At 45.0% G+C, this 26,249-nt stretch overlaps 1 protein-coding gene across 2 annotated transcripts; it reads left to right on the forward strand.

Moving 5' to 3' along the window:
* On the forward strand, positions 1–26,249 carry FZR1 (fizzy and cell division cycle 20 related 1). Of its 2 annotated transcripts, none has more exons than XM_083349827.1 (14): positions 1–59; positions 2,808–2,974; positions 5,040–5,165; positions 6,400–6,463; positions 7,113–7,240; positions 8,552–8,634; positions 10,893–11,076; positions 11,419–11,484; positions 12,537–12,639; positions 13,944–14,128; positions 17,377–17,610; positions 19,333–19,437; positions 20,751–20,843; positions 26,113–26,249. In XM_083349827.1, exons 2-14 carry the CDS (start codon positions 2,906–2,908, stop codon positions 26,152–26,154), a joined length of 1,482 nt encoding a protein of 493 aa, XP_083205953.1. In that variant the 5' UTR covers positions 1–59; positions 2,808–2,905; the 3' UTR covers positions 26,155–26,249. The 2 variants fall into 2 exon arrangements, with proteins under 2 accessions (XP_083205953.1, XP_083205954.1); XM_083349828.1 differs by lacking the exon at positions 1–59 and adding an exon at positions 2,376–2,393.

Genomic DNA, 26,249 nt, shown 5'->3' on the forward strand with positions numbered 1-26,249 from the left:
CAAGAGGGAGGGCGGAGAGTCGGAGCGGCGCCATATTGGATGGCTCTCGCCGAGGGCAGGTGAGAGGGAGGAGGGTTCATGTTTTCCTACCAGCGGGTCCCTTCTTTTTTTCTCTTTTGCGCCCAGGTGAAAATGGGCGCGGGGCTTCGGGAGCAAGGCTCAGTTTGCATCCCCATGTGATGCTGCGACGGGGCCGCCTGGGGTTGGATGCGGCGGGAGGGCTGTCTTGTTACGGGAGCGTTCAAGGCTCACCGGGATTTAAAGCGGTGGGTGAATGAGGAGAGGGAGGCAACTCGGGGGACCCCTCCCTTCTTCCGGAGGATCTCTTGTTCTCGGTAATCAAAGCGATTTGCAGAGTTCCTCAGGGGAGGCTGGGGGTTAATTCCCAATTTTTCTCTAATCCCTGCTGGTGATCTCCATCCTTAGTCCAGTGATAGATGCCCGCTCGCCGCTCCATGTACAGCATAGAATAGAGGAAACCTGGGAGAGGAATTATATTTACCTGCATTTATTTAACACTGCCAACTTCTGAATTGCATTTTTTTAAAAAAAACACGTTTCGTGTTAATATGTGGAAATGTCTTAATTTCATCGAACTTGGGTTTGAACCCGATCGTCTCTGGCTAGGGATGGGCAGGCGCGGTGTCAATTGAAGAAGTCGAGATTTGGGTGCTGTAAAAGAAGCTTGAGTGAGGGCTTTAAGCAGGGGTGCCCTCGATGGATGATGGTTAGGATTGACTGGATAGTCTTTTCTTTTTCTTTTTTTTTTTTTTTTTGGAATTTTGAAGCCACAGAAGAAAAAGCCCCCATTCCTATTTTCTTTTTTTTTTTTCATCAGGAAAAATTATAGAGAGGATACACAGCGTGCATTTTTGGTCAATTCGTTGTTATGATAATGTAAAATGTAAAGTTATAACTTAATTTGTCTTTTTGTATTATCCTTGCCCAAAACTTTATTAGGCAAATATTACCTGCTGGGAATGTCAGTACAACAAAGATTGAGGTCACAAATGTGATATTGCTGATTTAAAAAGTCAGATAGTAGAATAATAATTATCCCAGTGGTTATCAGCACAGTAAGTGCTGTACCAAAAAATCTTGGACAGCACCTAGAAAATCTCTGCATTGACAATGTTTCTGTCAGTCGGTCACAAAAGGATTCACACATATGCTTTGGTAATACATTACATCCTGGTTTCTTGGGAAGAACCTGATGTGTATGAAGGCCAACACCAGCTAAAGAACTGGCAACTATGATTTCACATTGTTATCTATATAATATTTTTATCCTGCATTTTATATACTTTGGTCAATTCAGGGTGGCGAATATACTTGATATTCCTGCCTCCTATTTTCCCCACAACAACAAATCTGCGAAGTGGTTTGGTCTGAGAGAGAGTGGCCCAAAGTCACCCAGCTGGCTTTCATGCCTAAAGGAGGCCTAGAATTGGCACATTTATGGAATGTAGAGAAAGTCTTGAGTGAATTAACTCAGATGCCAATTGCTGGTTGATGGAGCTTACAGATAACTTCCAGCTATGTGTCAGGTAAACCAGACAGAGAGACAGATTGAAATGAAAAGTTCATCGAAGTTCATCTCCCTACAAGATCATAGATCATTCAGAGGGGCAAGGAAGACCTTTATTGCAGCTGAGGTGTAGAAATGCATTTTAAGCAGTACGTATTTTTAATAGAGCCTTGGTGGAGCAGTGGGCTGATGCCTCCTTAAGTAACACCAGCTGCCTGCAATTAGTGCAGGTTCGCATCCCACCAGGCTGAAGGTTGACTCAGCCTTCCATCCTTCCGAGGTAGGTAAAATGAGGACCCAGATTGTTGGGGGCAATAAGCTGACTTTGTAATAATGCTGCTTGGGGTGTGTGTGAAAGCCCTAACAAGCAGGCATATACATAGAATGAAGGCTACTGCTAAGCTTGTAAGCCGCCCTGAGTCTTCGGAGAAGGGCGGGATATTAAATGTAATAAAAATAAAAAATAATAAAAAATAATATGGAAAATCAAAAATAAGAGTATTTTCTATAACTTTCACAAATTTCTAGTAATTCAGGTGGGGAAAAAGAATACCATATTTATGGCTTTTGATATTTCTACACATAAATGAGAATTATGCTTCATTTTCTTCATTTTCCTCATAGTCAAATTGACTTCTGGTAATACAAGGTTTCATTGGTAGGTAGGTCTGCTCAGGCTTTGAAGGATCTTAAGTGTATCTGCCATAGCTTTGCACAGAAACATTGCAGAATTGGGCAAAAACTTTGTAAGCTTTAGTTCTCAAGGTTTTTTAAAACCTAATTTAAATAGCAGTAAGCAAACTTTGAATTGTTTGTCTTTCTGTAGTACTATCACTATCCATGATGCTTTACCACATGTAAACAGGTAAGCTCTGAGGAGTTCACTGTCTAAAATCATGCAAATGAAGTCTCACAGAAGAAATGTGTAATTGTTTAAATTACAAGTTGCTAAGTTTAATTGTATGGAGAACAGTGAATTCTTAGAATTGGTGCCAGCCAATTCCCTCAGCTAATAAAAGAATGATGCCAATCACCTGATTTTAACATATAAGAAGACTTTGGCTACACAACCTTTTTGCTTGTAGGCAGAGGGAAACATTTCTAATTTCTATATAGGATGATTTCGGCTTGATCATGTCTATAAATGAGTGATTTGCACAGTGCGTAAATCCATTGTAACTAAGTGAAAATAATAAAAGAGGAATTAGAACTCACAATTAGGTTTTAACATTTTAACTGCTTGGAATTTGATGTACTGGTTCTGCCTGTTTCTTCACAGCCTATTGGTCACCCCCTGGTCTCCATGCACAAAACAATTGTGTGAGACTATTATAAGACATCTTGGCTCTTTTCCCACCTGTCCTTCACCTGTCCATCATGGATCAAGACTATGAAAGGCGCCTTCTCCGCCAGATCAACATCCAGAATGAAAACATGATGCCTTCTGTAAATATTAAGCATTTAAAATTTTCATATATATTGTACAAGAAATAAAATCCTTCTGTTGTGCCATACATCTCTAAAGAGATTCATATTATACAAGAGATATTAAAGACCAAACACATGCTGGGTTGTGTATATGATTAAGTTACAAATGATCATCATCTAGTTGTATTTGTGATCAAAGTATATCTTAAGAGAGTGGTTATTTTAAAAAATGGGTGGTAGAAAAATGCATTCAATTTAAACTTAATTGAAATTGAAACTACCTTTCAATTTTAATTTAACCCTGACCCTAAAGTAATAATTTGGTGGTAACCTGTTAAGGGTTAGGTAACTTAGGAAACTTCAGGATCTTTCAGGGTTGCATCTCTGTTTTGAGAGGCTATGTGAGGCCCTGGGAAAACAGCTTTTGGGTATCTGCTTAAGGCAGGTGATGAAGGTGACAACAGACATAATTTGAACTTGTATTAGAAGAAACATGTATTTTCAGACGTTCAATTTGTTAGATTCAGAAGAATCCTATTTTGTTGGTTTGGAGAAATATAAAAGGTCTCATTAAAATTATATAATGCATATTTAAGGGACACGGTGGCTCAGTGGGTTAGGACGCTGAGCTTGTTGATCAGAAGGTCAGCAGTTTGGCGGGCCAGTTTGCTGTAGTAGCTAAGGTGCTGGCCTAGAAATCAGGACAGTGTGGGTTCTAGGCCTCCCCTAGGCCTGACGAAGGTCGGCAGTTTGGCGAGTCGAATCCTGAGTGCCGCGTAACAGAGTGAGCGCTTGTTACTCGTTCCAGCTTCTGCCAACCTAGCAGTTCAAAAGCATGGAAAAATGCAAGTAGAAAAATAGGGACCACTCCAGTGGGAAGGTAACAGCGTTCCGTGCGGCTTTGGTGTCTAGTCATGCCGGTCACATGACCATGGAGACGTCCTTGGACAAGTGCTGGCTCTTCGGCTTTGAAACGGAGATGAGCACTGCCCCCTAAGGTTGGAAACGACTAGCACGCATGTGCGGGGGAACCTTTACCTTTACCATAAGTGAATGATCCAGAAAGGATTCAGCCTGTGAGAATCACAGTTCTGGAAGTGACAGGTTGAATCCTTTCTGGATTATTCAGAATGGACCTTCCTGAGTTGGAATGGGTGATTTTAAACTCAGAACATTCTGTACTCCCCTGCGTTAATATACTTAAACTGTACTTAACTCAATAATAGATTTTGGCTCTGAGAATTAAAAAAGCAAAACAGCCCAAGCAGATAAAAAATAACAAGATTTTTGTACCGTTGAAATAGCTTTTAAATGTGAAGACTTTGTTCTCCTTTCCAATAATTCTGTAGGTAGCTTGCGTAATCCTTGCTAATGCTACAAATGAGGTACCCTTACTTCACTCTTATAATTTTAGAATGCTAGGAATGTTAAATGGTTTCTGATGGAAAAAAGTTATACTGTATTAAAAAGTGATCGGTGTGCACTGAATGATACACACTAAAAGTGTATGTCTGCAATATTCACATGGTAAAGAATGTTGATAAACACAAGTTAATTAATGGACACAATCAGCATTTCTAGAAGTTAACACTTTGGACTTATGGTTTGCCATGATTGGAGAGGTTTTACTGTTTTATCTCTTCTAATGATGTTCAGATTATAAGACTATTTTACTCAAATGTGGTTCAGTTGTACTTGCGCCTGCTGAAATGTAATTCCCTCTAGAGTTTGCTTGTTTATTGATTGATGGTCTGTACTCCTAATTAGGTATACATAAGGTTATGTCTCTGCCTAGAAAGACGTTGTGTTTGTTAGTGGTCCTAAATTAACTTACCGTAGTTTGGAATTAAATGTTAAAAAAAATATAAACACAACAATGCAAAATGAGGTAAGCTATACAAAAATGCCCAGCTCATATCATAAATACAGATTGTGGAATCCCATTTTTCTAAGTTTCATTTTTGCTGAGTTTCATTTTTAATGCAGTTGTATTCCGTTTGGTCACTGGTCTTTCTTGTGGATTTCCAGTGGCTGGTTTCCTGATCTTTCCTTCCCTCCCATTCTCGCTCTTTCACAATTCCAGGTTACAGATATGAGGAGAACCTTGACGCCTTCTAATTCACCCATCTCCTCCCCTAGTAAACACGGTGACAGATTCATTCCTTCCCGAGCAGGAGCAAATTGGAGCATCAGCTTTCACAGAATAAATGTGAGCTTTGCAGAAAGGCCATTTAGTTGGTTAACGTCATGTTTTCTTCCTTCCTGTTGGTCATCCCGTTCGCGTGTTTTGTTTTAAATGTTTATTTTGCAATCATTAAACATTTGATGGTATCCAAAACAAAATAACATGGTCAGTGATTGAAGTTGTGGTTTTAAATCATATGGAAGGTGGCTTAGGCCTGTCATGGCCAAGATTGTCAGGAAGCAGGTCATCCAGCCTAGCATGTCAACTCAGGCTGACAGGCCTCTCCCAAATTTTTAGAAGGAAATCTGGTAATTTGAGCTACTTACCCCCGAGATGGAAGTGATGGTCAAATTTGAGAAATGTTTATGTATAAAGCAGGGGTTTGTCCAGCTGTTTCAGAGTGTCAGGAGTTGTGATGCAAGGCTTTTGGGACTTAAAAATGCTGAGGAACTTCAACTGACTACTTAAAGATGGGTTTAGTTATTTAAAAATATCCAATTTTTGTAAATAAGATTTTTTTCTTAATAATTGATTATAAATATATACCAGCAAATCACATTCTAAAATTAATGGAAAACAATACATGCAGGGATTGTTTGATAGATATTGAAAGACTATAAATCAGACATGTCAAACTTGCGATGTCATGTGACATCACACGATGTATCGGAGCTTTTTATCCATTGCTGGCAATGGGGTGGGCAAGGACAGCAGTTTGACACCCCTGCTGTAAATAAAAAAGCTTGTTTGAATGAAAAAGGAATGGGGTCCAGCTGATCATACATTTTAGCAATTGAATAGTCTCCCTGATGCAGCCTATTTAACCTTTGAAAGCAGAAAGTAATAAGGAGTGGAGCAGCAAAGCAAATGATAAAACTCCCAAACTGAGTGAAGGGATGGCAATGTTTATTGAAGAGGTATTTTGAAAACTTTTGGCATTTAAAAAAAATACCAGAATTTCTGGGTGAAAAGATAATGTTCCTCGAACTCCATATTCCTCAAAAATGTCTAAGCACTGAAGAGGACAAGATAGATTCTGGAACAATTCTTAAATTTAGGGAAATAAGTGTAAGTTGTGCCAAATTTGGCAAGTGGTCAAAATAGAACCTCTAATATGTGACTCAGGATCTTCTGCAGTGAGGCTGCTTAGAAAGCTTTACAACAATTATATTGACTTTTGCAAACAAAAAGAGATCCACTATAAAGTTTGGAAATTCTAAACGTGGGTGCATGCTAATTGTTTTATCTGCATTTTTAGGAAAATGAAAAGTCTCCAAGTCAAAATAGAAAAGCAAAAGATGCCACTTCAGACAATGGCAAAGGTAGAGACCAAATCTTGCCTACTGCTTGCATGTCTTAGACCAGGGGTCAGCAACCTGAAACAGTGAAAGAGCCACTCGGAACCGGTTCCCTCACAAAAGGAAAAACTGGGAGCTGCAAAAAATGTGCGTGCATGTGCAGAACAGGGTTTGACTGAAGAGTGGAGCCAAGGCGAGATATGCACCTACCCTGCATATTTGAATTGATTGGTTGAACTTTTTTAGTCCCACTTTTTTTTTTGGACTGCACATGGCAGTGGACTGGGAGCCACAGGAGACGGCTGAAAGAGCCGCATGCGGCTTCGGAGCCGCGGGTTGCAGACCTGTGTCTTAGACCCTCTGAAGAGATTTAGGTTGGCTGGTTTACCATGTTATCTGGTTTGCTGTAGTCTATGCCAACCTGGTGGGGGGGGGGAGAGCACTAATAATCATGTAAAAGATATTTAGCAGGGTCTGAGGCTATTGCCAAAATGAGTGTAGGTTTTGAGGAAGAATAAGGGATCCTTAAGGGATCCCTAACTTTATCCTTAAATAAGATCTCAGCATTACTTATGCTCATCTTTCATGTTTATAATTAAATGTATTAGCTCTTTGTATTAAAACAGATTTTAAGAAATGGCCAATCAGCTTGACAAGATTTTTGTTTGTGCAGATGGCCTTGCCTACTCCGCCTTGCTAAAAAATGAACTCCTTGGAGCTGGGATTGAGAAAGTGCAGGATCCACAGACAGAGGACAGGAGGCTGCAGCCCTCCACACCAGAGAAGAAGAGTCTTTTCACGGTATTCTTCTCCTCTGCAAATTGTATTGCCTTTTTGTAAAAATAATCAACTGTGACCTACAATAAAAAGCAAGAAGTATTAATAATTTAGGAGGGGTTAAATTCAATTAGATCTGTTTGGTTGAGCATTGTGTTTTGTAAAGTGGCCAATTTCATAGCTGGAATTTAGATTGTTTCTGGATTTGGAAGTTCCAGTTGTTTGGGGTGGGGGGGGGACCTTGATCTGTTATATTTCATTAACTATTTAAAACAAAAGAATTTAGGATTGCTAGATCACATGGTGGTACAGCTATTAATTTAAATGCAAATTTATAAGAAAAATCAAGGCTGCCTGTATCGGACCAAAGTGGAATCTAATTCAGCTTCCTGTTCTCCTCAAATTAATCTGATGGTTATTGGAGTCCCATTAGTGCAGTAATATTCTCCCAGATTTTTAGAAATGAGTATTCAGAGATAGTATTTCCATTATGTCTTAAGTATGCAAAACATTTTGAAAAGGTATGTCAGAAAGCGTGTTAGCCAGAGCAAAACTGCTGTCTTGGAACAGAATTGCGACACATGCCCTAACATGTTTATAAAGCAGTTATTTTGAATCCTTTGCATAGTCTTAACATCTGACCCTTGTTAAAGTTGCTGACTCACCTCCCACTAACATTAAAAAAGGAACTTTAAAATACAGCAGAAGAAGCATTAGGATAATGGTGAAAAAAATCTTGAAACAAATTGAAAAGAATTACATCATGAAGCAATGTGAAATTATTTATTGTCTATCTAATATGTTGCTTGTCTGAAAGCAAGCAAAGATAAACCATTTTGGGCAGGCTATTTTAGTTTTATTTTTTAATTACAGCTGAAAAAGATGTGGCTGGAGCAGACTGAGTCACTCTGTTCCTTATCTTGTTGCCTGTTGAAGGAAGGCTGTAGACAAAGAAGACTAAACAGGCTGTTGTAAGATAGGAAGGCAAGACTGACTTCATAGATGCATCTCACTAAGCTAGGATCTTGTTGAATAGTCGCAATGGCTGGGGTTCAGAGAGCATATTAAGCCAAAATTAAACAGATATGATACCTTACTGCAGGGGTGTCAAACTCGCAATGTCACATGACGTGTCATGACTTTTTTTCCCATTGCCGGCAATGGGGTGGGCGCGGTTTCGCCATGATGCACCCGGCCTTCAGGCCAGCAGTTTGACACCCCTGCCTTAGTGCAATATGTGAAGTCTGAATGGATTGAGAAATCAAGTGGTTGTTCCTTGGCAGAAAACTCAGTTTGCTAATTTTGGGGTAATTGTTTTCTCCTTGTTAAATGTAGTATTCCCTCACCACAAAACGTTCCAGTCCTGATGATGGCAATGAGGTCTCTCCATACTCCCTCTCCCCTGTCAGCAACAAAAGGTTGGCTACCATTTGAAATGGGGTGATGGGTTATTTTATTTATTTTATTTTATTAAATTTATATACCACCCTATTCCCGACTCAGGGCGGTTTACAGCGAAGGTTAAAACATAACATACAAAAATTAAAATCACATTAAAAATTAAATCAAGACCCCGGAATTTAAACTAAAACCCAATAAAAATCAAAACCCCTCAGCCTGGGCCAGACAGCTCAAAGAGCCAAGTTTTCAGGTCCCGGCGAAATGAGCGAAGGTCGGGGGCAGTCCTAAGTTCCGTGGGGAGTTGGTTCCATAGGGCCGGCGCACCCACAGAGAACGCTCTTCCCCTGGGAATAACCCGCCGGCATTCCTTAACCGGCGCTATCCTGAGAAGGCCCTCCCAGTGGGAGCGCACTGGACGAAGGGAGCTTGATGCCGGCAGCAGGTGTTCCCTCAGATAACCCGGACCCAAGCCATTTAGGGCTTTATAGGTCATCACCAGCACCTTGAATCTCACCCGAAGGGCAACCGGGAGCCAATGCAGCTCGCGGAGTAGAGGTGTTACATGGGAGTATCGGGAAACCCCCATCACAACTCGCACGGCCGCATTCTGCACCAGTTGAAGCCTCCGAGTGGTCCTCAAGGGCAGCCCCATGTAGAGAGCGTTGCAGTAGTCTAAACGGGAGGTCACGAGCGCATGAGTGACTGTGCGTAGGGCATCTCGGTCCAGGTAGGGTCGCAACTGGCGCACCAGGTGAACCTGAGTAAAAGCCCCCCTGGTCACGGCTCCTATGTGGTCTTCAAAACTGAGCCGTGAATCCAGGAGGACGCCCAAGTTACGAGCCCTATCAACGGGGGGTAATCCATGCAGAACAATAATCCTGGAACTAATACCACCGTTGTGGTTTGGGAACTAGAAGTTGAACTAAGAAATTGTTGCGGCTACTATTATGGATGGAATACAGTGGGGCTGGTAGGATAAATCCCCCTTAAGATAAGCTGCTGATCCCCTTCCCTCATGGTTGAGCTTTTCTCTTGCACTGGTTTTAGAAATGGAAAGGTGAAATTCCCATGAATTGTATTGGATTTGGGGTGGGTAGGAGTTTCCATATGTCTTCTCTTCCTTTAAGGTTGTTTCTTGGCCTATTAGTTGATGGATGTATTATTTCTAGGAATTTTACAGGGCAGCCCTCTACAGCAGTGTTTCTCAGTGTTACCACTTAAAAATGTATGGACTTCAACCCCAAGAATACCCCAGCCAGCCAAGTAACAATATCCACGTGAATAAACAGGGAGGAAAGTTTGGGATTTGGAACATTAGGTCTTGACCATTGTTCAGTACACAACCTCAAAGCATCTCCTGAGCACTTGCACAACCAGCCCCTACTTGACCTCTAGCTGTTTGCCTAGACCCGGGGTAGGCAACCTCGGCTCTTTTATGACTCATGGACTTCAACTCCCAGAATTCCTGAGTCAGCTATGCTGACTCAGGAATTCTGGGAGTTGAAGTCCATGAGTCATAAAAGAGCCGAGGTTGCTTACCCCTGGCCTAGAGAGGAAGAATATAAAAGAAATATCTTTTTCAGAACACAAGAGGAGTAGTGCTGGGTTAAATAAAAATTAATTTGTCTAGCACTCATTTCTCAAAATGTGAAAAGCCCTAAATTGGGAAGAAGGGCAATACCGTCACCCAACTTGCGTGTTATTTCCAGTTCTGCCAGAAGAATGTAACTGCCGCTGATGGTTATTTATATGGCTGTCCAGCGCTCATACAGGTGACTCCAGGCAGCTCGTCACATTAAAATTCCACAACATAAAAACCTCCTCCCCCACCCCCATGGCAGCAGCAACATAATCAAATGAACCATTCTCCATGGTCCCTAGGCAAACTGAAAAAAACATGTCTTCAGGGCCTTTCGGGGAAAAACCATAGTGGAGGTTCAGTCATACCTTGGGGGAATGATGTTCCGTTGAGAAGCCCTTTTTCATGGTCCCACCAAATATACATCCCTAATAGACAAGACTGCAACATACCCTGCCTTCCCATCCTTGTGGGCTGGGTGGATGTAATACAGGAGAGGTGGTCCTTTAAAGAATCTGGAATTCCTGAAATGGCTTCAGAACATAGTAGAACAGCCAGATTTCTTTTCATGTTTTTTAAAATTCATTTTTTTAATGTATTTGTAGGAAGTAGGTCACCAACTAGGGTATATCTGTGGGAGAATGGATATTCCTTCTCAACTTTCCTCAACTTTTATGTACTTCTTCCTTTCAATAGTCAAAAGTTACTTCGATCACCTCGAAAACCCACAAGGAAGATATCCAAGATTCCATTCAAAGTTTTGGATGCTCCAGAGCTTCAGGATGATTTCTACTTGAACCTAGTCGATTGGTCATCCCTCAACGTCCTTAGTGTTGGTCTTGGGACGTGTGTCTACCTTTGGAGTGCTTGCACTAGCCAGGTAAAGCCTGTTGTTTGGGACAAGTGTTTACATTCCTGTCCTTGGACATTTCTCCCAATAGAGAGTCAGAATATTATTTTGCCGCTTGAAGAAGTCTCTCTTTTGAGTAGTTTGCCCTGAGCATGCTCCACATTTAAATTTGAAAAACAGTATCTCTCAGCTACTAGGAGTTTGGAAGCCCCTGGTTTGAAATTTTTGTTAAGGACAGAATTTTCTTACCACTTGACTTTCGGACTCCAAAAGTACAAGAGAGGTTTCTGAAACCCCAAGTGTATGAATTCTCGGGGGTTTTTTTCATTGCCTTCATACAGATTTCTGCTTTACTTTTTTTTTCTCCCCAAGGTGACGCGGCTGTGTGATCTATCTGTGGAAGGTGATTCTGTGACCTCTGTAGGATGGTCGGAACGGGTCAGTATGTGGACACTGCAGGCCTGAGAGCCAGTTTGCTGTAGTAGCTAAGGTGCTGGCGTAGAAATCAGGACAGTGTGGGTTCTAGGCCTCCCCTAGGCCTGACGAAGGTCGGCAGTTTGGCAGGTCGAATCCCGAGTGCCGCGTAACAGAGTGAGCGCCTGTTACTCGTCCCAGCTTCTGCCAACCTAGCAGTTCAAAAGCACAGAAAAATGCAAGTAGAAAAATAGGGACCACTACGGTGGGAAGGTAACAGCGTTCCGTGTGCCTTTGGCGATCATGACCACGGAGACGTCCTCGGACAAGCGCTGGCTCTTCAGCTTTGAAACGGAGATGAGCACCGGCCCCTAGAGTTGGAAACGACTAGCATGCATGTGCGGGGGAACCTTTACCATATGATGGGATAAAATGAGGAAACAAGAAAAATGGATAATGCAGTAAAGGCTATAGAATTAAAATGCCCTTTTAAATTGAAACAGTAAAAAAGGGCTAAATAAAGGGCTAAAACCAAGACAGGTGGACCACTGTTTAAACCTATATACTGTGTTGCCAACCGAGCTGTAGCTCAGCAGTGCTTTGTAGACAGAAGATTCTAGGTTTTATCTCTGAAATCTGTTAAAGGATATTAATCGATAGAGAAATTTTGCAGAGATGCCTCTGCCCTAGAGCATACTGGGCAATTCCAGATCAGGTGATCCAGTAATCTCCTATGCCCTATTGATACAAAATTATTTCTTTCATATACTTATCCACATTACATATTTGCACACCACATGTTATTCTACACAGACTTATTTTGCAAAAAAAAAAAACATACAAATACTTTTATCATAAAGAGTGCAATCCAGCAGAAATCTTGTACCAGTGAATATGCACACACATGCCTGCAAAATAAACAAGAGCAAATGTTTAGGTGTTCAGTTGGTAGCAAGAGAGAGAGAATACATTCTTCAAAATTGCTGTAGAGCTGCGATAGTATTTGGAGCAGTGTTTTCCCAGAACAGTGATAGTTCTTGCAGCTATATGTTTGATATCTTTTTTTTTCTGCTTAGGGCAATTTGGTGGCAGTTGGGACCCACAAAGGTTTTGTACAGATCTGGGATGCTGCAGCAGGAAAGAAACTCTCAATGTTGGAAGGTCACACAGCCAGAGTGGGTAAGAAAAGCTATCCCATCTTGAACGTTGATTTTTTTCCGCCTTGCTCAGTAATGAATTCTCGTTATACTTAGCATTGTAGACAACTCTTGGTCATTGTGAGAACATTGCAGTGGATGATACAGCCCCATTCTTCCATAATCCTAGGTTAAATTATCTGGGACTTGAATGCTTCCTAAGCCATCTTCTACCTGTCTGTGAACCTGTCCACGTGCCGAGATCATCTTTGGTAACCCTACTTCATGTTCTGTTGGAAAGCTAGAATATTGTTACCTGGAATGGGACATCGCTGGTTGCTGCAAGTTTTGGGATGTTACTTCCCACGTGTTCTCCCTTAATTTTCAGATGCTAAGTGAAAATGATTTTGTTCCACCGAGGTTAGGATTTGAATGGCTTTGTGTTTAGCTGTTTTCTGTGGAGGGACTCACGCTTTGACTGTGGCTGTTTTTATTGTTAAGCTGCTTTTTAATTTGATTAACGGGGTAGATGCTCTTTACTTTTTTAGGAGACATGTTAAAATTTTAAGGACGTAGATCATTTTCAATCTGAGTGTTGAGAACGCAGAAGATTATTCATACCTTTGTGTTATTTTAGTTAGGCGTAATTCTTTTTTTAGAAAATAAAAATAAGATATCGTGTTGTGTAGCTATCGGGTTTTATTCTCTATGAGCAATTAGCTAATGTTGCATCTAACCCAGTGGCTAGAATCACACCTGGTAACTAAATGGAAAAGGGCCACTCAAGCTGCAATTGAAAAAAACAAAACAAAAAACCTTCCTGAGACCTGTAAAGTTGCTGTTGCTAGTCAAAACAAGTATTGGAATAGGTGAGCAACAGCTTTCTGGATAAACAAGGCAACAGTTATTGAAATATGCTTCGGAAGAGGTGACATATACAAAATCTAATCACTTCTTGGCTTTAAACAACAGGGATATTCAGGTTTTTTTCAAGAGTGTAATTCCTTCATAGTCTTGGGGCAGTTTTTTTTAAGCTTCCTTTCATTATTAAAGATGAAATTATGAAATCTGGCATCGTACGCTGGACGTTGCACTGGAAGAGAATTGTTTTGAGAATGCCAATTGTAGTTCTTATCTTTAAAAATAGTATTAATTCCAACCATTTCTGACATTACTTTCCTCTGGCAAATGGCTGGTTTTTTCAGTGATTAGAATGGCTCCGAGCATGACATTTCCCCAACGGTGGCAGGAGCTGCTGTAGAAGTGACACACAGAACGTCTCTTCATAAAGGATTTTTCCCCACCTAGACGGTTTTTCGTGGTCTTCACTGCACTCCTCTGTTCTAGGTGCTCTGGCATGGAATGCAGACCAGCTATCTTCTGGCAGTCGGGACCGGATGATCCTCCAGAGAGACATCCGAACACCTCCCTTGCAGTCTGAACGGCGCCTTCAAGGCCATAGGCAGGAAGTGTGTGGGCTGAAATGGTCCACAGATCACCAGCTCCTGGCATCTGGTGGGAATGACAACAAGGTACAGTGACTGGCCTTGCCTTAACCTCTGCTGATCCAGGGTGGCTGTGGTTGCACAATCTGTAGTTGCTGCATTTCTGTGACAGCCTGTAGCAGGAGAGTGGAAGACTGGACCCTGAATTAATTTAATTTAATTTAATTTAATTTATTGAGATTTTTATACCGCCCTTCTCCCAAAGGGACTCAGGGCGGTTCACAGGGCATAAATATAAACACCAATACAAACATTAAAAAATAATTAAATTAATGCCCAAGTTAAAACCAGAATACTAAAACAAACCAATAAAAAACCCAAGTACCCCCATCAGGCCAGACCCGCTAGTTCAAATAAATGGGTCTTCAACCCGCGACGGAAGGATCGGAGGTCTGATGCCATCCGGAGCTCGACCGGCAGTTGATTCCATAACGCCGGAGCACCCACAGAGAAGGCCCTCCCCCTGGGGGCCACCAGTCGACATTCCTTGACAGGAGGCACCCTGAGGAGGCCCTCTCTGTGGGCGCGCACAGGGCGGAGGGGAGTCGACGCCGGCAGCAGGTGGTCCTCGAGGTATCGCGGACCCATGCCATGTAGGGACTTAAAGATCATAACCAAAACCTTGAACCTTACCCGGAAGACAACTGGCAACCAATGCAGCTCACGGAGCAAAGGTGTAACATGGGAGTACCGGGAAACTCCCAAGACAACTCTCGCGGCCGCATTCTGTACCAGTTGGAGCCTCCGAGTAGTCTTCAAGGGAAGTCCCATGTAGAGAGCGTTACAGTAGTCTAGGCGAGAGGTCACGAGCGCATGAGTAACCGTACACAAGGCCTCCCGATCCAGATAGGGCCGCAACTGGCGCACCAGGCGAACCTGGGCAAAAGCCCCCCTAGTCACGGCCACTATGTGATCCTCCAAAGTGAGTCGTGAATCTAGGAGGACTCCCAAGTTGCGAGCCCTATCCACAGGGGGTAAAAGCTCACCCCCCATAGAAAGAGGTGGAACATCCCAGGTGTCTCGGGAAGCCGGAATGTACAGCCACTCAGTCTTGTCAGGGTTGAGTTGAAGTCTGTTCCTCCCCATCCAGACCCGAACCGCCTCCAGGCAACGGGACATCACAGCGAGGGCATCACTGGGGTGGTTTGGGGTCGAAATAAAAAGTTGGGTATCATCAGCATATTGATGATACCCAACTCCAAAACCACGAATGATCTCACCCAGCGGCTTCATATAGATGTTGAACAGGAGAGGCGAGAGACTGCTAGAAGCATACCATAAAAGGGACACGGTGGCTCAGTGGGTTAGGACGCTGAGCTTGTCGATCAGAAGGTCGGCAGTTTGGCGGGTTGAATCCCGAGTGCCGCGTAACAGAATGAGCGCCTGTTACTCGTCCCAGCTTCTGCCAACCTAGCATTTCGAAAGCACGTAAAAATGCAAGTAGAAAAATAGGGACCACTCCGTTGGGAAGGTAACAGCGTTCCGTGTGCCTTTGGCGTCTAGTCATGCCGGCCACACAACCACGGAGACGTCCTCGGACAAGCGCTGGCTCTTCAGCTTTGAAACGGAGATGAGCACCGGCCCCTAGAGTCGGAAACGACTAGCACGCAGGTGCGGGGGAACCTTTACCTTTACCTTTACCTTTAGAAGCATACCATAGTAGTTGACCTTGACACAGAATATTTCACTGTTTTTTATTTTAAATTTAAATATGTCTGAACAATATGTTCACGGTAAGGTTTCTGAGATGACAAAGAGCTGTTCTCTAAAACACTATATAACTGTAATGGCAAACCTTTTAGAGACTGAGTACACAAAAACTGGCCGCCCCTGCCCACTCCACCCCTGCTCCGCCCATGGCCGCAGGGCCACCCACCGCCTGTACAGCCTGCCACAGATCACCCAGATGGCCCAGCAGTGCTATGGCAGCCACGCCTTCCACCTGCACCCCGCAGCATCAACGCGTGAGGGCGAAGTCATGTCCCTTCTGCTCGGCTGCCATGGCTGCACTCCTCCGTGCGGGCCATGCTCAGGGGCGACTCTCCTCCGGGGGGGCTGCTGTTGAGGGGGACGTGGGGGGAAGCGGGGCTGGGGCAATGGTGCGTGTGCCTGCAGAGGGCTCTGAGTGCCACCTCTGGCTCGCGTGCCATAGGTTCGCCCCCACTGCTATATAAGATTTTATATTTCATCTGTTCTCTTATTGAGGGTGTGGGGAGACCCTCATTTTGGCCCTCAGCCCCTCACCACTAGTTATGGCTGGCAATATTAGTGAGGAAAGTCCATCCGGCTCCTTTTTGAGGATGTGGTTTTCTGTAGAGGCTGTTGATCCTGATTTTATCTTTTCCCATTCCTTTCTGAAATAACGTTCAATTTTTAATGTTCATTTCCGGTTTGTCTTTATTGTTAGATATTGCTTTGATGGTCCTTTTGAGGGGTGCAATATAACATGCATTTAATCCTCGCTTAGCTGCTGCTTGGAGGGCTGAGGGTCCTCCCTAGAGCCATTCACAACCCATTTTCAAGGTTCTGATGTTTCCCCCCCACACACACAGACACACCAGTTACATGATCGCATTTTGGGTGCTTGGCAACCACCTCACATTTACAGCTGTGCATAGTGTCCTACGGTCATATGTCCGTGATCTTCAGCTTATTTTGGCCAGTTTCCAATGAAAACTGCCCACTGGTGAAAAGGGGTTTGCCGAACGCTTGCTGCAAAAACAGCTTGTAAAATCAGGCACAGTCGAGAGGTGACCCGCTTAACGACCGCCATTACGATAATTCCAAACTCAATTAGGGTCATGAGACGAGGACTACATTGTACATGTTTTAATTAAATAAAAACAAATAAACAGCTATAGAAAATATAAAAACTTGGAAATGCGAGAATGGAAATGTTCAAAATCTAAATGGAGACAGCCCAACTCTCTTAAATCTGACTAATTCCATGTACGTCATGACGTGTTACTCTTAACACTGAGTAGAACACTTCAGTCCACAAGTCAGTGCAAGCTGTTTGATTATCGATGGTATTGATTTTTGATTCAAGAAAATACAGTCTAGAACTCAGTGGGCTACCGTAATCCAAACTGGGCCGTTGAAAGAAAGACTGTTTTTCTAGTTATTATTCCCCTTCCCTCCCAGTGGGCAAAACACAGTCCTGGAGCAAAGCACGCAAGCGGTAACTCTCTTGAGCCTCTGGCCCGAGCGCCAGCAGACACCCCCCCTTTGCTCTGAAAGCACGATACTCACCAGCCTCTCCCCTTCCTTTCCAGCTCCTTGTCTGGAACCATTCCAGCCTCAGCCCCGTCCAGCAGTACACAGAGCACCTTGCAGCCGTCAAAGCTATTGCTTGGTCCCCTCATCAGCATGGCCTCCTGGCTTCTGGAGGTGGGACGGCTGACCGTTGTATACGTTTCTGGAACACCTTAACTGGACAGCCTTTGCAGTGCATTGACACCGGGTCACAAGTGTGCAACCTTGCTTGGTCCAAGCATGCCAACGAACTGGTAAGGACCAGCAGACGGTACGGGAATGGCAAAGTGACCTGCCTTCCTCGATTGAGGAATAGCAGAAGGATTCCCAGTTTGGCTGCTGGTTGGTTGGTTTGTTGTAGCAGAGTTCAGTGTGACACAGGGAATATTATGTTGAACTTGGAAGCTCTGAGACATAATTCTCTTCAGGTGGGCTTTTATGTCTGTGAATACTTAACCATGTAGTCTGGCTGTGGTATTACTATTATCCTTCTTATTATCTTCCTTACTACCCCACCCCCACCCCTTATTGGGATGATGGTGGTGGTGGTGGCGGTGGTAACGTTGCTTTGCATGTACACTGAGGGCTACTGGACTGGAGACAAGTTCCTTGTGTGTCTCATCGCACTTGGCCAAATTAAAATATTCTATTCTTTTCTTTAGCTGTGACCAGTGCAGAAGATACTGAATGCTACAGTAGCAATCATTCTGCTAGAGCGGGGCTGTTCCTCTCTTTGAGAGCAGGGGGGCCCTTAGCTGCTATGAGTGGGCTTAGGGCAGAGTTTATGCATTTTTAATAAAGGCACGTCTATGTTCTGCTACACGTCCTGATAATTTGAACACTGTCCTCTCAATTCCAAGCTACCTTGCAGGGCTTTTGTGAATAATGCCTCAGTTTGTGGGAGAAGCGACATAACATAATTCTGAACTAAAAGTGGAACTGAATGAAAATACTGGGGGGGTTTTTGCTTTTATTTTGGGTCCTCAAAGTTCCCACTTGTATAAACGTTTCCTTCAGCAGCTTGTAAGGGATGTTTTCTATCTCTTGGATCTCTCTCCCATCGTGAAACTAGATCAAATAATTCCTTGGGTGAGACAATTGAAGGCAAAAGGAGAAGCGGATGGCAGAGGTTGACATGGTTAGATAGTGTCACCGGCATGGTGAACATGGGTTTGGGCAGGGTTTGGGGGAGACAGGTTGTTGGTGTGCTATAGTCCATGGGATCCCAGAGAGTCGGGCATGACTTGGCAACTGAACAATACTGAGTCAATTCATAGGTCAGGGGTAGGCAATGTTGGCTCCTTTATGACTCTTGGACAGGGGTGTCAAACTCAATTTCATTGAGGGCCGCATCAGCATTGCGGTTGCCCTCAGGGGGCCGGGTGGGTATGGCCAGGGTAGGCGTGGCCTACTGGGTGGGCGTGGCTAGAGTGCCTATGGCCTACTGGGTGAGCATAGCCAGCTCTACATCGTTCGCATCAAGGGTGCCTATGGGGGCCTGGGCAGGAGTGGGACAGATCTGGGGGTCTCTGGCAGAAGGAGGGTCTCTGGGCCAGGGCCAAGGCAGTGGGGGCCATTCCCTCACTGTTTCCAGGATGGCTTCGCAGGCCGCATGAAACCACTTTGCAGGCCGGATCCGGCCCCCGGGCCTTGTGTTTGACATGTCTGCTCTTGGACTTCAACTCCCAGAATTCCTGAGCCAGCCATGCTGAGGGGAAAGGGAGAGGTTTCCAAGCTGAGCCATGCTGTCTCAGGCATTCTGGGAGTTGAAGTCCATGAGTCATAAATGAGTCAAGGTTGCCTACCCCTGTCATAGTTCTTAACTACCTTAACTGATAAGGATTTCTATGGAAAACCTATTTAGAAATTGCCGTCAATACCCTCAAGAGTCAAATTATAATTGGGATCCCTTCCTCAGCCTTCTTGCTTGCGTTTTTGTCTATAGCTAAGACCTGAGGAGTATTCTCTCTCTGTAGGTGAGCACCCACGGATACTCACAGAACCAGATCCTCGTTTGGAAGTACCCATCCTTAACTCAGGTTGCAAAGCTAACTGGGCATTCCTACAGAGTCCTTTACTTGGTGAGTATGGCGGGGGTGGGGGTTAGTGCATCCATCCTTGCTCGTCTTGACCTTTTGATTGCCTTCAATATCATCAGCCGTGGTATCTTCTGCTCTGGTTCCAGCAGTTGAGATTGGCAGTGTCTTGTGCTGGTGCTGCTGGAGAGTAACCCTGTCTCGTGTTGGTTCTCCTCCTTCCCCTGGGGTCAGTTCCGGACAAGGTTGACGAGGAGCAAGTGGTCCTCAGCCACCGCTTTATGAGATTCTGCAGGGTTTGGTAGACTCCCCACTCTCGTGACCTCCGCATGGAGTTGTCACCTCTCTGCTTGTGATACCCAGCTTTATATCTCTGCCCGTGGCGAATGAAGTGATGTTGTTGGAGTCTTTCCCGTTCTGTGAAATCTGGAACGATAGGTCTGAATGGGAACCACAGGCCTTGGCTCATCCTAGCAAGACTGAATGGCATTGGATTTGGGGGCCTGCTGATTCCCAGAACTTACCACCTTTGGTTCTGGATGGGGCTGGTCCTTCCCCAAACAGACCTACTGTGTGCAGGGTTCTCCCGGACTCGTGGGCCTGCTTGAAGAGCAGGTGGCAGTTGGGGCCAACTCCGTGTTATGTGCCAGTTGTGCCCATTCCTGGACCAGGAGGCTCTGCTCACTGTTACTCACGCCCTGGTCATCTCCTGACTGGATTACTATAGCGTGCCCCACATGGGGCTGCCCTTGCAGAGCATCCCAAAGCTGCAACTGGTCACAGAATACGGCAACACAGGCAGTTACGTGCACTTCAATCAACACAAATTATCTTTATGCTGCCTGAGCTGCTTTGGTTCCCGGTATGCTTCTGAGGGTGCTTGTTGTGACATGTAAAGTCCTATATAGCGTATGACTAGGTTATTTGAGCACCTCTTTCCAGTCACGTCTACCCATTCCATCATGAGAGGCATGTTATGGGTCTGGTGAGACCCAGAAAGGGAGCCTTTTCTTCCACGGCAGCCATACACACACACACCCCGTGGAACACCGTCCCCTCTGATTTAGATTGGCCCTTCTGCCTTTGAAGAAGGCCCTGGAAACATAGCTGCCGCCACGCCTGGTGGTTCAGTAACGGTGTTGAGCTCCTACAAAGGATGCCTTGAACTGGTATAGGATGAATTCTGTTGCTGATCACGATTTTCTGTTGTTTTTTTTAAATGATTATGGATACTTTTTAAATATTTGCCTATGGTTTTTAACCTAATTTTACTGAATTATTGTTGCAAATTGCCCAAAGTCACATAGATGAGATGGGTTGCCATATAAATCAAATATTCACCTCCTTTCCTCCTGTAGGCAATGTCACCAGATGGAGAAGCCATTGTGACTGGAGCCGGGGATGAGACATTGAGGTTTTGGAATGTCTTCAGTAAAACACGCTCTACCAAGGTAAAATCTTTATGTTTTGTTCATGTACTTGAGCAATCATCTTTGAAGTTAATGCTGAATTCCAGTGGTGCGTGATGAGATGAGCCTCGTAAGAAATGGGCCCCGTTAACGGAGGCTGAGAAAGCCACAGCCGCAAACTGAGCTGCTGTTTGTCTTTAAAAAATATTTATTTATTAAAATTATTTATAAGATGTATTGGCTGCCCATCTTGCCATAGGGTAACTTTGGGCGGCAGCAGATAAAATCTTTTATCTACTGCCATGTAAGTGGCTAGATATGTACCTCTGTGGATTTATGAGTTCCATTCCAATCTGGTGCCGGTTGAGAAGTTCGAATAGGTGGCTCACCATCATTGTTGTATTCTGCACATGTTTGAAGGTTACCTGGGGGGGGGGGGAAATGCCCATTTTGAAAAGTAGGCTGTAAAGAAATCAAGCTTCTCTTCCAGGAAAGAACGAGTGGATTTTATTGGAAAATATCATCCTCAATGTCTGTTACCTCTCAAAAGGGTGCTAGGGACTTTTAAAAAAAAAATAAAATCCCATTTATATCCCGCCCTTCTCCGAAGACTCAGGGCGGCTTACAATCTAAGCACAAACCAATGTGCTTAGCAATAGCCTTCATTCTATGTATATGCCTGCTTATTAGGGCTTTCGCCCCCCCCTCCCAAGCGGCATTATTACAAAGTCAGCTTAATTGCCCCCAACAATCTGGGTCCTCATTTTACCTACCTCGGAAGGATGGAAGGCTGAGTCAACCTTGAGCCTGGTGGGACTCGAACCTGCACTAATTGCAGGCAGCTGGTGTTACTTAAGGAGGCATTAGCCCACTGTTCCATCAAGGCTCTTCCATAGGTATATGGCTGGTTTTAAGGACAGAAGGGAACATAGAGTGAGGTGTCCTCTATGATCTAATACGGCTATTTTTCTGCTTTAAAAGCAATTGATTTTACTGCCACCCTGTGTAGAGTTAAAGGGGTGAAGTCAGGACTCCCTGACCCCCGGGCCATGGTCCACGCCGGTCAGCCGCTCACACATAATTGAGCTATGCGTGCTCTTGCGTGTGATGCAGATTGAGCTGTGAGTGCACCTGCCACTCACACAGAACCATCCCCTCTTCCTTCCCTCCCCCCAGCCAGAAAAGCTGGGGACCACTGGGCTAAGAGATGAAAGGTGGAGCAGAGCAGTCAATAATTTGTTTGTTGGTTTTAAAGGTTTGTGGAGCTGCCCATCCTAGGCAGCATAACCTCCGGTGGCTCACAAATGACAGTAAAAATAATGAAAACAGAATTTAAAAAATACCTACAATCCAGCACAGAAATCCCCAGTGCCCCAAACCATTCCCACATATCCATGAAGAACATTACTGGGCTCCAAATTTACACTACCCCAGTGCTTGTAGGAAAAGGCAGGCTTTCCAGGCTTTTCAGAAGGCCATGACAATAGAACTCTGGGGCCACCACTGAGAAGACATCTGCCTACCCCCCACCCCACCCACACACTCTATGGCAACATTTAAGGAAGGGACCCGGAGCGTGCCCATCCTTTCAGACTAGTGGTGCAGGCAGATACCTTCGGAGAGGGTACCATTATTATTAGTCCAGATGGCTAGGTAGAGGCTGCAGGTTCAAATTCAGGATATCTCTGGATACTAGAATTTGGGACTAGTAGTAAATAAGGACTGATTTTCCCACATCTGGCTGGCTGGCTAGCTGGCTGGCTTTTTGGAGACATCCAGTGTTAGAAATTCAGTGCTCAATTGTTCTGGATTAGGAAAGAGATTTTTGTTGTATTACAGCCCTTCGTGCCTGCATGATCTCTGCCCACCAGATTTCCGAGTGCTTCACCGACCTCGGGCTCAGGGCAGGGGCGGGGGAGTGGCAGTAGTTATGAGGAAGACTCTCTGTCCTCAGGAGTCCACCATCGTCCAAATATCCAGATGTGAATCACTCCTCCTGAGATGTGGCCCTAAGGCGCAATTGGGCTTACTGCTGGTAAACCTTCCACCTAGTCGCACAGCAGCGGCCCTGCCTGAGCTTCTCGATATCCTCTCGGGGCTGGTGGTTGAACTCCCCAAGCTTATAGTTTTGGGTGATTTCAATCTATCATCCCTGGGAGGATCATCTGAGTTATCCCGAGAGTTCATGGCCTCCATGATGGCCATGGACCTGATACAAGTAATGTGGGGGGCCACACACTTGATTTGGTTTTTCTTTCTAGACGGTGGTTAGATGATCTGGTGGGGGTTCTCCAATTATTATACCCCTGTCATGGACCGATCATCATCTCCTGAGGCTGGTCTTCTACTATGCCACCCCCCGTTGTGGAGTTGTTGAACCATCAAGATTGTTCCGTCCCAGGCGCTTAATGGACCCTAAGAAGTTCCAGGAAGCACTGGGGTCTCCACCTGCCTCTTTTGCTCACAGCTCGGTTGATGCCTTAGTTGAAGCCTGGGCAAAGGCTGCCACGGATGCACTTAACCAAGTTGTTCCCTTGCGGCCCCTGACCCGATTCAGATCCCAGTTCGCTCCATGGTTTTCCGTGGAGCTCTGGGAGATGAAACGTCGGAGACAGGGCCTAGAGAGCCGTTGGAGATCCACCCGATCTGAATACGACCGATCACGATTAAGATCCTTTACTAGATCTTATCTCGCAGCAATGAGGATAGCGAGGTCTAACTACTTTGCTACACTCATTGCGTCCGCAGATAACTGCCCGGCCGCCCTGTTTAGGGTAACTCGCTCCCTCCTTAATCAAGAGGTGAGGGAGGATCCCTTACAGGATCGTGCCGAAGAGTTTTGCCAACATCTGTCGGACAAAATCACTCGGATTCGGACCGGTTTGGACTCCAACTGGGCAGAGTCTGACGATCAGGACATGGGTGGTCTTGTCGATGTTATCTGGGAGGAGTTCGACCCTGTGACCCCAAAGGAATTGGACAGAATTATGAGGAAGCTGAGCTCCACCACTTGTTTATTAGACCCGTGCCCTTCTTGGCTGGTTTACTCGGCTCAAGAGGGAACACGAAGCTGGCTCCAGGCAGTGATATCTGCCTCCTTAAGTGAAGGTTGTTTCCCCTCCACATTGAAAGAAGCGGTGGTGAGACCCCTCCTTAAGAAACCTACCTTGGACCCAGCTATATTAAACAACTTTCATCCGGTCTCCAACCTTCGCTTCCTTGCCAAGGTTGTTGAGAGTGTGGTGGCGCATCAGCTCCCTTCGGTTCTGGAAGAAAATGACTATCTGGACCCGTACCAATCGGGTTTCAGGCCCGGACACAGCACGGAGACGGCATTGGTCGCTCTGGTAAATGATCTCTGGAGAGCTCGGGACAGAGGTTGTTCCTCTGTCCTAGTCCTACTAGATCTCTCAGCGGCTTTCGATACCATCGACCATGGTATCTTGCTGCAGCGTCTCAGAGGATTGGGAGTGGGAGGCACGGTTCTTGAGTGGTTCTCCTCCTATCTCATGGGACGTTCGCAGTCGGTATTGATGGGGGCAGAGGTCGAGCTTGAGACCTCTGACTTGTGGAGTTCCTCAGGGGTCGGTCCTCTCGCCTTTCCTGTTCAACATCTACATGAAACCGCTGGGAGAGATCATTTGTGGTTTTGGAGTTGGGTATCATCAATACGCTGATGATACCCAGCTTTTTATTTCGACCCCAAACCAACTCAGTGATGCCCTCGATGTGATGTCCCATTGCCTGGAAGCAGTTCGGGTCTGGATGGGGAAGAACAGGCTTCAACTCAACCCTGACAAGACTGAGTGGCTTTACGTACCGGCATCTCGGCATATTCAGAACATTCCATCTCTTTCTATAGGGGGTAAGTTATTACCCCCCGTAGATAGGGCCCGTAACTTGGGAGTCCTCCTAGACTCACAGCTTTCTTTGGAAGACCACATAATAGCTGTGACTAGGGGAGCCTTTGCCCAGGTTCGCCTGGTGTGCCTATCTGGACCGGGATGCTTTGTGTACAGTCACTCATGCACTCGTGACCTCTCGTTTAGATTACTGCAATGCTCTATACATGGGGCTGCCCTTGAGGACCACTCGGAGGCTCCAACTGGTACAGAATGCAGCTGTGAGAGTTGTATTGGGAGCCTCCCTATACTCCCATGTTATACCTCTACTCCGTGAGCTGCATTTGCTCCCAGTTATCCTCCGGGTGAGATTCAAGGTGCTTGTAATGGTTTTCAAAGCCCTACATGGCATGGGTCCGGAGTATCTTGGGAATCACCTGCTGCTGGCATCAACTTCCCTCCGCCCGGTACGCTCCCACAGAGAGGGCCTCCTAAGGGTGCCACCGTTCGGAGAATGCCGCTTGGTGGCTCCCAGGGGGAGAGCGTTCTCTGTGGGCGCGCCTGACCTATGGAACCATTTACCGGTTGAGCTCCGGATGGCTCCTGACCTTCGCTCCTTCCGACGCGATCTAAAAACATATCTATTTAAGCAATCCGGTCTGGTCTGACGGGTTTAATTTTAATTGTGGTTTTAACTTATCTTCTACATTTGGGCAGTAGGGCTTAATTTATTTTCAATTTTCTGTATTTGTGCATTTTGACATTTATGTCACTGTTCACCGCCCTGAGTCCTTAGGGAGAAGGGCGGTATACAAATCAAATAAATAAATGAAAGAACCTATATTAATAACCAGCTGATTGGAATACAGGTAGCCCTTGCTTGATGATGCTAGTGGAGACCAGAGACTTGTCATTAAGCTCCCTGGTCATAAGCCTAAGAACCACATGGCTGTGCTGCTTAACGGTGGCAGTTTCAGCAGCTCTGCTTGCCATAATTTAAGTGAGAACCGTGCAAGTCATTAAGCAAGGATCTCGCCTGGCTGCAACCTCCTGCCAGCTTCCGCACTGACTTTGCTTCTGGGAAGCTGGTAAGGAAGGTCATAAATCACTTATCTAACGACTACAGGGCAACGATGTGATGATGGTAAGTTGTAACTACCACTCATTCAGCGGCATTGTTAAGTTCGGGTCATTGGAACAAGTGGTCATTAAACAAGGGCCACCTGTAGTAGAAATGCTCCTACAGATTCGTATGGGTATTTTTTTTAAACTGATTTCAAGTGCCTGCTTTACACGGTGGGGGTGGGGGCGGGGCGGGGCGGTGAGTGTGAGGGATTTCGCATATTCATTATTTCGCTTTATTACGTTTCTATTTCCAGGTAATATTACCACCCGCTCGGAGATCTTCTGTTAAAACGTGTCTAATAAATGTAACGCTAATGGTTCCTTCTCTGTCTCTTCAATCCTAGGAGTCTGTTTCAGTTCTTAACCTCTTCACCAGGATACGGTAAAATCAACCCACGGACTGTATTTTTGGGATCAAGACCACTAACCGGCATGCATGGAGCCAGAAGCCTGGGTTTGGGAGAGGGGGTGGGTGGGAAAT

This window comes from Vipera ursinii, assembly GCF_947247035.1.
Source record: "Vipera ursinii genome assembly, chromosome: 1".
NCBI classification, from domain to species: domain Eukaryota; kingdom Metazoa; phylum Chordata; class Lepidosauria; order Squamata; family Viperidae; genus Vipera; species Vipera ursinii.

Bases quoted from the DNA above. Each gene is read 5' to 3' on its own strand.
- FZR1 (XM_083349827.1), top strand. From the start codon at position 2,906: ATGGATCAAGACTATGAAAGGCGCCTTCTCCGCCAGATCAACATCCAG. The intron at 6,464-7,112 runs GTAGAGACCAAA...TTGTTTGTGCAG, and splicing joins CACTTCAGACAATGGCAAAG to ATGGCCTTGCCTACTCCGCC. The intron at 12,640-13,943 runs GTAAGAAAAGCT...CCTCTGTTCTAG, and splicing joins AGGTCACACAGCCAGAGTGG to GTGCTCTGGCATGGAATGCA.